Source organism: Elephantulus edwardii, unplaced genomic scaffold (assembly GCF_000299155.1).
Source record: "Elephantulus edwardii isolate Elephantulus edwardi_28Jun2011 unplaced genomic scaffold, EleEdw1.0 scaffold00008, whole genome shotgun sequence".
Classification (NCBI taxonomy): Eukaryota; Metazoa; Chordata; class Mammalia; order Macroscelidea; family Macroscelididae; genus Elephantulus; species Elephantulus edwardii.
Window position 1 is genome coordinate 14,832,964 of NW_006399758.1, and position 12,347 is coordinate 14,845,310.

Genomic DNA, 12,347 nt, shown 5'->3' on the forward strand with positions numbered 1-12,347 from the left:
CCTGTGTTTTGGATAGCATGCCTCTCTTTGTAAGTAATATTAAAGATATTTAAAGCATGGCTCTTGGTACTCACCCTCCCATATCTGTTGGCATAGGATCCAGTCAGCAAGGAATGGAAAACTATGATTGTCTCATCCAAATCCCAGATGAATACCCGCTACAAAAGAAGAACCACACCAATGGGTCTCTGTCTTCAATGAGAAATCTCTTTCTTTCACTAATCTCAACATTATACTCATTGCCTTCAAGTCAGAACTAACTCCTAGCAGACCCTCCAATGAGTTTCAGATGTTACTGATCTTATAGGAGATTGCCCATTTTTCTCCTGTAGAGCCACTGTTGGATTTGAACTGCTTGATTGATCTGGGGATAACAGTGCAATTCCCTACAACCTATGCTAGGGAAAAAAAGGGGGGGGGGTGGATAATCTGGATTTTTTAAAAAAAACAATTGTACAGAAGCAACTGTTTGAAAAAGTATTTCCCAGCTTTTTTCCCCAGATGCTATCTCAGAAAGAGACAAAAAGATAATTATATTAGTGATAGCACTATATACACAAAAAAGAGGATAAAAACTTATCATTCTACTTCCATATGAGACTTGATCTTAGTTATGAAGAAATTAAGTATTTTTTTAAGTTTTATGTTCATAACTACTGAAACAGAGATCAAAACTAAAACCTTACTGCTGTGAAGTGGGAACTGACTCACTACTGACCCTCTTAAGGGTTTTCTAAAAAGAGGCTGTAAATCAAATAAGAGGCGACTGCCTATCTTTTTCTCCCTTGGAGCTGCTGGTGGATAACAGCAATAAACGAAAAATAATTAAATTGTTCTTTTCCTCTTTTTTTTGACGTCTATTCACTAGAAAGTGTGAAAAGAACTAATTGTATATTTTATCCTTAGCCAAGTATGACCAAGTTTTACATTAAATACTAACATTCTGCATCATCTCTTCACCTTCTTAGGTTACCTATTGAGCTGTTATGTGGATCTAAAGTAGATGCATTTTTGTCAGGTTTTTAACGTCTTCAGCTTATAGATATTTGATAATTTAAGCAGACACCTCACACATGCTCTCAGGCACAGTCTTGGTGTACTTAGAATCAAAGTGCAAAGAACACACTTTCAAGAGGTCTTTGACATATCACAGACATCCTTCCAGGCCTGCTTTCGTCCTCCATCTGCTCCCGCTCCCACCAGTACATACTCACACACACAGATTCTGTTGGAAAAGAAAATCATCTTGTTGGCCAAAATAATCATGTTTTCCACCATCAGATTTCATTTTGGCAAAAAGGAGAAACCTAATTGCAGTGGATTCAAGGCTATGAAATCCACTGCCCTTTAAGGACTTATTTAATCCCTCCTGCTTTTGAACTCCACCAAAACATGCCTCACAAGGTGATTACAATTTCAGTTTAGATCATTTCAGGTTTTCTTTCTCAATCCACACAAGTGTGTCTTTAATTTCAAGTGGGTTTTATTCGGTGGTTTTAGTACTACATTTACTTAATTGAAGTCATAATTGCATAGAGTACAGATAAAAAGAATTTCTGTCAAGCAGAATTAGGTAATTTACTACATTTTCTTAGAGATCAATAAGATAATGCTTCGCCATAGAGTTAATATGAAAACTAATAAGTTAAAATAATTGCTTCACTATATAATTAATATAAAAAGAAGGGAAATACTCTACTTATAAAGTAGAAGACAAATAGTAACAAAAGCGTCTGTATAACTTAACAATTGCCATTTACATCTCATTTTTTTTTCATTCTCATTGTTGAATCAGACCTATTGACCCTTCAGTGGGTTTTGCAGGTTGTAAAACACATGAGAAAAGCCTGCCTGTTGCTCTCCTGAGAGCAGCTGGTAAATTTCAAATTTTAATCACCAGAAAGGCATAGTCTTTGGGTTAGCCACACAATTCCCTAAGGAATAGGCTACTAGCGTCCCCTGCCATCTATGTGTTGCTATGTGCAACTCACAGCTGATCTTCCATAGTGTTTTCATAGGCAGTAAATCGTAGGGGGGCAGATTGTCCACCTTTCTCCTGCTGAGCCCCTGGTGGGTTTGAACTGCTGCCTTCAGGTTGGCAGTGCAGCTCCTTACCACTAGGCCACCAGAACACCCTATCAAACTCCCACTGAGTTGCCAAGACACCTTGTTATTTACCTGGGGTGTTGGAAATGACATACCTCAAGATCAGAATCTGGAGGAGGGGAGGGATTATTGTTTCTTCGGCCTCGTCCACGTGATTTCCCATCTGAACCCCGACGCAATCGATCAGAATCTGAATCTTTTATAGGTGTTGATGGACTGTGAATTGTACTGTACTCTGTAGAAAAAAAAAGAAAATACTTTCAACACAGAGTTCTACCACCACGGGACTAAGATAAACCTTGTTTAATTCAGAGAGAAGTTTGAAGGATAAAACACATTTCGTTCTGCTTATATTCTACACTGTCTTTAACTGGCATTGGTAAATTATGAGGTACCTAATTCCAACATTTGTTTGGGGGGAAAAAGGGTGATGAGGAACAACCAAAATTTAATAATGAGTAGACAACAATATGCTGTACTACACTGTGACTGCTGAGCATTTTCCATATGGTTTTCTGGGATCATGCAATTCAGACTCCAACTATATCCTCACTCCTTTCTGTCTTTCAAATTCCAAATGGTGCCTGGTCACGGTGAGAGATTCCTTCATATATATATCTCAGCAGCCACTCTCCCAACTAGGAAAAGGCTCCCGTTTATGGAAAGAAATAAATAGAACTACCAGGTCACAGGCAGATAACAATTTTTTTTCCTTGCCTTGCTCTCACATAAAATGAGGTAGGAAAAAAAATAACTGAAGTGTATAACTAACAGTGGATAAGTTATAGATGATTGAGACCTCTTAAAAATGAAATCTTTATGTGCATCAGAAAACTTATTTAAAAGAGTACAAAGAGACTTACAGACTAGGAAAAATTTTTTTACAATGATATATTATGACAAGAGATTCATCTCTTAAAATTGATACAAACCTCCAAAATCCCAGCAAGGAAAAGACAAAAACCCAAGTACAAAACTGAAAGAGGATATGAAAATTTCTTTCATGAAAGAAGACTTTCAGATGACCAACAAGAACATAAAGAAATATTTAAGATCATCAGCAATTACAGAGACGCAAATCAAAACAACACTAAGATATCATCTTATCCCAGCAACAACAGCAATATTCCAAGAATAGCAAATAACAAATGCTGGCAAGGATGTGTATGAGTATGGTTGTTGTTGTTGTTATGTGCTATCAAATCACCTGCAACTCTAAGCGACCCTATGTACAATCGCTCTAAATCCTGCCCAATTCAGAGCCAGTCTCACTGACTCAGGTACCCCAGTTACTCTATCAGTCCATCTCATCTAGGGTCTTCCTCTCCTGCGTTATCCCTTCACCCTTCCAAGCATGATATCCTTCTCCAAGGACTGGTCCTTCTTGGCCACATGCCAAAAATATGTATTAAGCATCACATAAAAGTGATCAAGAATTAGTGAAATACTGTAAAATATGGATGGATATGGTACAAAATAATGATGAGTGAAATAAGCCAGACACAAAAAGACAGTTATAGTATAAGATTACTCTTATAAAAAGCTAAGGAAAGGTTCACACATAGAATCAATCTTGAAGGAGTAATGGGGATGGAAGAGGAGGGGGAAGTGAGTAAAAAATGAATAGATAAGTTGGAAGGAGGGAAAGGCAATAAACAGTAAGAGGTTAATTGTTGTTGCATGCTGTCCAGTCGGAACCAATCCATAGCTGACCCTCCACAGGGTTTTTACAGGCAGTTAATTACATGGAAGTAGATTGTCCATTCTTCTTCTGTGGAGCAGCTGGTGGATTTGAACTATGGGCCTAATCAACAGGCTGATTAAACACTATAATTTATGAATTATGTTATTCAATGGGAATGAATTTTATACAATAAAATACATGTGAATGACTATATGAAAACCCAATATGGGAAAAAAATAAGGGAGAAAGTGACAGGAATGGTACACAGCATAATCTCTTTCTGTGTCTAAATCTCCTTGAACCAAAGTTCTAAAACCAGGTGGAAAACTAAAATTACAAAGATAAATCAAATGTAAAAACTACAGAGATAGAAACTACTCAGCTTAATTCATATATCAAACAATTTCCACCTCCCAAATTCTAGATGTACAAGGGTACTTGCTCCCTCCTCAGAGTCCTTTCCTCCTTGGAAGCTTTTCTTAGATGTCTCTACTAGATATGAGTCAGAATTGGTCAACCTAACAAGAATAGGGAGCTCTGGTGGCCTAGTGCTAAGGAACTGTGCTACAATCCCAAAGGCACGCAGTTCAACTCTACCAACTACTCAATGGGAGAAGGATGGACAATCTCCTCTTGTACAATTTACTGTGTCTCTGAAAACCTACCTGTGGGTCAGCTATAGCTTAGTTCCAATTCAAAGGCACAGATCAACAAGAAGAATAGGGTAGCCATTTGGCATCATTATTCACATTCTGATGTTGAAATTACACTTGATCAGGTAGAAGATTATGAAGAACAATTAAAGACCTGGAGCGCTGATTAACTTATCAGACTTCAACTTTACCAACAAGGACATCCATGTGTCCAACTAGTGATCTTAGTTTAACTTCCAGGATAAGTCCTTCTCCAAAATTCTGAGTCAAGAATTGATAGGAATTTGACAGAATAAATTTTGTTCCTAAATAATATGAAACCATTTTATATCCCTGCCTAACCTCAGAACTTAAATCGTTTCCTACCACTATTAAATGAAACTTTGTGCCTGACCTCTATCATAACAAACACAAAGGCATAGCCTCTCATAAAATCTTCACACTCTCATGAAATCTTCACACTCAGAAACCACCATACAGATTTATAAGCATAACAGTCAATGTAGTCAGAAGGATCAAAACAAATCTACTTGTTGTTTTAGTGTAGCTAGTTATCTGGGATACATTCTGAGCTATTGCCTCTCATAGAACTGTTGGAGCTCAGTGCTGGCTGGTCAACATCCAGCATTCTCTAAAGCACATTAGAAGTGCCTTCTTGCAGAGGCAAATTACTCTGGAATATTCTCCTAAAGATGCTTCAAAGCCAACAAATCTATCTCATGTTGTCAGACTTACCTGAGGATCCAAATGAGTATATTTTTAATAAGTTAAGTGGAATCCAAGAGTCCTGGGTGTTCATTGGCCAAGCATTTGACTGCTAACCAAAAGGTTCATGGCTTGAGTTTACCAGCTTCTCCAGGGAGAAAGATGAGCAACCTGCTTCTATAACGATTTTCGGCCTCAGAAACCCTACAGGGCAGATCTACTCTGTTGTAGGCTTCATAAAACTTGACTTATTAACTAAATGAGCACATTGACTAAATAACTAGGCTTGGTTTGGGGTTTTGAAAGTGGCCTCAGAATAACTTTTTGAAAAGTTCTCTTCACTTACCTTTTTTTTTAAAAAAAAAAAATATTTCATTCAATAGCTCTATGCAGAATCTGACACAAAACACACATCAACATTTTTAAAAAAAATATTCTGATTTATTTACAAAGTTTGAATACATTGTTTTTCACAAATGAACCTTCCAATTTCCTTCACTCCTCCCACCCGTCAAATTGTGCAACTCTATGATTAACAGCTTATCCCTCCAACCACCATCCCCCTGCCTTGGATCCTCATACTCATTTTACAATTATGGTCTTATATAGCATTTGTCCTTGTAGAACTGAGTTAGTTTACTCAGCATAATGCTTTCCAGTCCTTCCCAAGTTATGTAGTAATGTACAAAATCATTGCTCCTGCATGCTGCACTGTGCTGTTCATTGTTCTACAATCCCCCTGGCCCCCAGTCCACTTTACTATGCAGCTCTTATTTTGGACTGTTGTTATGCAAATAATAACTAATCATATATTCCTTTTAAGTAGTTATATTTTACATCTGCTTCAATGCAGTGTACATTATATTCCCCCTCTTCTTAGTTTCCCCTTAACCTCCATGTCAGTCCTATTTTATACCAGTGGCATTATGCAGTATTTGTCCTTTCATGACTGAGATATTTCATGCAGCATGTCTTCCAGGATCACCCATTTTGTATAGTATTTCATGAGTTTCTTGTTTTTCAGTGCTGCATATTATACCATTGTGTGAATATACCACAGCTTCTCTATCCATTCGTTTGTTGTTGGGCATTTAGGTTTTTTCCATCTCTTTGTTATTGTGGACAATGCAGCAATAAAGATGGGTGTGCACACATCTGCTTGGGTGACGGTTCTGGCTTCTTTTGGGTATATTTCCAGTAGTAGAATTGCTGGGTCAAATGGTATTTCTATTTCCAACTTTTTGAGAAGCACCACATTGCTTTCCAGAATGGTTGTACCATTTTACACTTCCACCAACAGTGAATAAGGGTTCCAGTTTCTCCACAACCTGACTAGCATTTGTTGTTTGCTGCTCTGTTGAATTTTGTTAATGTTCATGGGGTTAGATGATATCTCACAGTTGTTTTGACATGTATGTTTCTTAAATGGTTTAGAAGATACAAATATTTGTTTTTCCTTTTGGTGAGTGAAGATAACCATAATATTAAAAACCTATGAAAGGTGATTTTCAATAAGTTGTCTAATTTAATTATTATAACCCACTGAAGGCAGGATTTTACTTCCAATTTACTAGGTAGCCAGCATATAGATTAAGAATCTTGACAAACTTAAATAATGAATGGAGAAGCTTAGATCTGTCTGTCTCCAATCTTCTTTTCTCCTTACTTGCAACCATATCTGAACTAATTTATAATAATCTATACAAAATAGAGCAGTCACAAAAATGTAAGCTAATGAAAATGATAGTGCTTTATCCAGAATCAATGAACTTCAACATAATGATTCTTTTTTGTAAATTTGCCATATAAGTCTTCATCTATTTTTTCAATAATATTTAAATAAAATCTCTCAATACATTTACCTTAGCATTTAGTGGTAAAATTATCACTCCTGGCAAGCAATGCATCCTATCAAATTATTCCCTGTTGCTTTAAAGAATATTTTAGAATTGTGTCTTTAGTTTATTTCACCTCATTTTCTTAGCCCAACTTCTTTTCTATTAATTCATTATTCTTTTCTTTCTTATTACTTACCACTTTACCCCCTAATTAAAAACCTCAGTAGATCTTTTAAAAGACAATTCACTTTATTTTTTAAAAGGCTATATAATTAAAACAATGACTCAATTCTGGGACCTTCCTTTTAAAAAAGTCAATGAACAAAAGATACAGAAGTATTTTAAAATCATATTACCTAAAGTATTTCCACTAGGAAAAGAAGAAAATAATATGGACAACCTAACACTTTAAAATATAAAAGATACACACATGTACATATAAAAGTTACAGGCAGGCCTCAGTTTGAGAAGAAAAATGAGATTATTACATTAATATGTTAGGGTTATTTTAGAAAAAAATCTTTTATTCTTTGTTCTATGAGGTGGAATGAAATATTTTTACTCTCCTAACTACCTTTTCTGCCTCTAAATTGTTCTTCTTCCTAGTGGAGCAAAACAACTGAGAACAACAAATAATTTAATCTTCTAATCCACTGGCTTCTCGTGTTTCCTTAAAGCCCTCTCCAAATTGTTCCACTTTACCCCCACTGAGATAATGGATGGGAATGCACTCCAAAGGGCATTCATTGCACTGAATAAACACTGAGCAGAAGCTCACACTATGTCAGGTACTCTACAAGATGCTTGAAATATAAGGATGAACCAAATGGACATGCTTCCTACCTTCCTGGAGCTTACAATTCAGAGGAAGTCTTTGATTTATGGACAAAAATTAGGCATTCAGAATCCATTTGGCTCTGCGAGAATTATCACGAGACAGGTAGAATGCTAAGAGACAGAAAGATCACCTAACTTGGGTTTACAGGGTTAGAGAAACTTCCTGAAAATCGTAGTGGTCCTGTGGTAAAGAGCTGGGCTATCAACCCAAAGGCATGCAGTTCAAATCTACCAGCTAGCTATTCTGCAGGAGAAAGATGGACAAACTCCTTCTGTGTCATTTGCAGCCTCTGAAAGGTTACAGAAAGGAAAGCTACGGATCATGTCCCACTCAACGGTACACAACAATAAGCCAACAAAAGCAAAATACTGATGTGTTCTAGACAGGGGGATCATCATGTACGGAGAGTAAGAAAGGAGGAGGGAAAAAAAGAAGAGCTACGTATAAGACTGAAGGAAAAACCCCTCAACATGATCTGAATCTGTAGAGAAACAGTGCAATGAAGGTGCAGAAGTAGCTGTGAGGCTCAACAAAGGAATGACAGGGTCAATTTAGGAAGAGGAGTAGTTCTAGCGTGATCTTGGAAAGAAGTCAAAATTGAGACAGGGAGACAAGAGAGAGGATCCATTCATAATCCAGGTGAGGGATGATGGTAGCATGTACCCAGGCAGTGACAACACAGAGAGTGACAGATACGACAGGTTGTTATGAGTGGAAGTCAGTAACTAAATAACTAATGGATAAGGAAAAGGAAGAAATTCAAGGATGAAGTTAGTGATTTGGAAATATCATAGATTCTAATAGAATTTAATCTAATTCAATACTAAGTCCCTAATTTAGCAGGGATTTGAATATTAAACTTGTAATTTAATGAGAATTTATTAGCAGAGAAGAATATAGGTGAAATTTCAGGTTCAGTTTGGGGCATAAGAAACTTGAAGAGGCAGTGGACATCCAAGTAAGGATGTCAGAACAACTGTTAGAACAACTGAAACTTAGAAATAAAATACTGGTAGGATTTAGGTTAACACTGATACCAGCTCTGGTGGCCTGGTGGTAAGGAATTGCACTGCTCACCCAAACATATGTGGTTCAAATCCACGTGCTGCTCTGGGAGAGAAAGTAATCTCATGAGATTTGCAGCCTCTGAAAACCTGGTCAGCTGTGATTTGGTTCAAAATTGATGGCACACAAAACCAACATTTTGTATCTAAAGAAATAGGGGTGGAAATGTTTACTTTATGGTGTATACAGTCAGTATGGACAGAGAAAAAAGAGGAAGAAAGCCGCAGTGAGTACACTGAAAAGGAAGAACGTGTTAGAAAGGAAAGAGTGAACAAATAACATCAGATCGACCTAAAGAGAAATTTAAATGAGGACTGGAAGAAGAAGAAGGAAAAAAAAAGCTTTAGCAACAAAGAGATCTTTAGGACACTTGGACTAGGAGCATAGATTCAAAGAATATTTAAGATGTAGATTGGTGATGTTGATTACGAGTACTGAATACTCCACAGACTACCAAAATAACAAATCTCTTTTGGAGGACGTGAAACCAAGATGCTCCTGAGAGGAATAGATGGTGAAATTTCACCTGGGACACTTTTGGCATACTGTCAAAAGGCACTAGCCCTTAGAAAAAGACTTCATGTTGGGACAAGTCAGCAAAAAAGAGGGAGATCCTCAACAAGGAGAATTGGCACAGTGACTCTAACAATGGCCTTGACTACAGTGGAGACTGTGGGTTGATGCAGGATAGGGCAAAGTTTCTATCTCTTGTTCATGTGGCCACTATCAGTGGAGGCTGACAGACCCAACCAAAAATTGGCAGGATAAACGGCTATAATGATATGTGCATAACTGTTATTGATGATCCTATAGTGGCCAAATCCAATCTTGATAGTTCTATCATCAAGATCAATCAACTTCTTTGTAGCTTGTGACTGTGATGGTTACTCTATCTTTTAAATCTGTGGAAATCTGATTGTGTTTACTTTTCTTTCTTCTGCTTCTCATCTTACCATTCACACTCTGCTTATCTGTTTTCTTGGAGATTTCCCCCCCCTATGCTCAAAACAGAAATCCGGTGTTCTCTAGACCAATAATATCAATGTGCTAATCTAGACAAGACAAAGAATGTATGGAAAGATGCTAACTGATTTCATTTCTTGAAATAGAAGAGTAAGTTATAAGGTAAACTGTGCTGAAACAGTGGATTAACATTCTGAAGCAAATATTTTACGAGTCAGTAATAAATAGTTGGTAAATAGAAATTCAGTTGGTGGACTATTTTTAGTACCAAGTCACTACAGTCTTAACTAGGGTCAGCTTACCTCACTAATGGGAAATAGTTATTGAAATTTTCAAAAGAAACCTCCACATTGATGATTTCTGAAGCTCTACCATTTGATCTTCTAACCTGAATACGTCCCAGTTGGTTAGATCACTCTACAGGAACACTTTACAGGCATAAGGAAAATTATCCCATTTTCCCTCTCTATCAAAAGTCTGCTTGTAGGAGGTATAGCAGGGTGCTCCGTAAGAGTCAAGGATGGTGAAATTTGGTCTCACTTATTATGGGCATGTTGTCAAAGGCACTAGTCCTTGTGAAAGTTGGACAGTCAGAGAAAGAAAAGATGACCCACAAGATGCACTGACACAGTGATTGTTAACAACAGGCTCGAGCCCATCAGGAGATGGTGAGGTTGGCACAGGATAGCACAAGGCTCACATCTGTCAATTATAGAATCACTATGAGTTGTAGTTGACTCTCCACCACCAAACAACAACATTAACAATTCTAATTAATGGTACTGTTATCTACCCAGTTTTCCCAAGTCAGAAACTCCTTAATAGCTCTATCCAGTTAAGATCAAGTTGTATCTTTTACTTCCTAACTACATTTAGTCTAATTTCAAGATATCATTCTTGATTCTTGCAATAGGCTGTTTCAAAGTTTGCAAACTGCAACCAACTCCCAGAGAGAGCTTTTCAATCACTCAGTGAACCAAATCTCCTAGTATGGAACAGAAAAGACAGACTGTTTTTTAAGCATCTAAACTTCCTCTGAAAACCCGCTGGAGGGTCAGCTACGAGTCAGTTCTGACTTGACAGCACAAAAAACCAAGAGCAGCAGCTACAAAGTAGAGAGTTATAGTGCCATTGTTGTAGCAAGCTGCATTACTAACCCAAAGGCCACGTGTTTCTCAAGATTGAAGTCCACTAGCCACTTGATGAGAAAAAGATGGAAAATCCTCTCCCCTTTACATTTCACAGGCTTGAAACCCAATGAAGGGTCACTGAGTCTGACCCAACTCCATAGCACTAAGTTGCTTATGAGGTGGGTTGTTGGTTTTTTTGTTTTGTTTTGGTTTGGTTTTGGCTATGAACTTAAACTGCTAGGGTCCAATTATTGGCATCACCATTTACTAGTAGTTTTATTTTGTATTTACCTTCTCCATGACTCAGTTTCATCATCTGTAAAATGGGAATAAATGAGATAAAATAAGATAAAATGTGTACACATGTAAAGGTACTTGCAACAGAGCATGTCATTAACATTCAATATCATCTACCTTAAACAAAATCGTCCCACTGACTGAGTCTCTGAGGAACATCTCTAACTACTCTTCACATTGCTGTTACTTGCCACAAAGCAGAATCCAATTCGTAGAGGTCCTATGTGTATCAGCGTACAACAGTGCTCCACCAGACATATAAGGCTGAGTGTGATCTTAGTGCTCTGGGTAGACTGGAATCATCAACCTTTCTATTACTATTTAATTGAATTTCAATTGGATGCACATAATTCTCTCAGTTCCCTGAAAATGCCCCACTGTTTCTGGATTTTGAACATGCTACTTGCTTCGTTTTCTTAGAATGTATTTTCTCAACTTTTACCCACTCTTCTGATCTATGTGTTAAATTACTGTTAACCCTTAAAGAGCAAACACAAGTAATCTTGTTAAATCTTGATGACTACACTTATTTCTAGGGAGTGCTGGTAGCTTAGTGGTAAGAAGCTGCACTGCAATCCTGAAGGCATGTGGTTCAAATCCACTAGCTGGGAGCTCCTGTCTTCTAATTAGTGGTAAGGAACTGCACTGTTAACCTAATAGGTATGGCTTAAATCTACCAGTTGCCTCACAGGAGAAAAGATGAAAAAAGAGAAAGAGAAAAATTGCACTCTTGTGCAATTTATTACCTCTTAAAATGAGCTGGAGGATCAGTTATGGGTCGGTTCCTACTTGACAGTACTCAACAACAACAACAACAACAACAACGTGCTTATCTCTAGGGAGCTTTGGTGGCCTTCTGGTAAGGTGTTGCACTGCCAATGCAAAGGTAGGTTATTTGAACTTACCAGCAGCTCTGGGGATGAAAGATGACCAATCTTCTCCCGTGTCATTTACAGCCTCTGAAAACCCACTGGAAGGGCAGTGATGAGTGGGTTCTGACTCAATAGTACATAACAATAACACTTATCCATATTGCAGGGTTATGTAATTTTTGACATCATTTAAGTG

The 12,347-nt window shown here is 37.4% G+C and overlaps 1 protein-coding gene across 7 annotated transcripts in view; it reads right to left on the reverse strand.

Annotated features, from left to right (window-relative positions):
• Nucleotides 1–12,347, reverse strand: part of EYA1 (eyes absent homolog 1 (Drosophila)) — a 235,543-nt gene that overhangs the window by 100,996 nt on the left and 122,200 nt on the right. For all 7 annotated transcript variants that reach the window (XM_006880459.1, XM_006880455.1, XM_006880453.1 and 4 more), the window contains 2 exons: nucleotides 2,202–2,341; nucleotides 75–158 (listed from right to left, as the gene is read on the reverse strand). In XM_006880459.1, coding sequence (XP_006880521.1) covers nucleotides 75–158; nucleotides 2,202–2,341 — 224 coding nt within the window. The remainder of the gene's footprint in view (nucleotides 1–74; nucleotides 159–2,201; nucleotides 2,342–12,347) is intronic.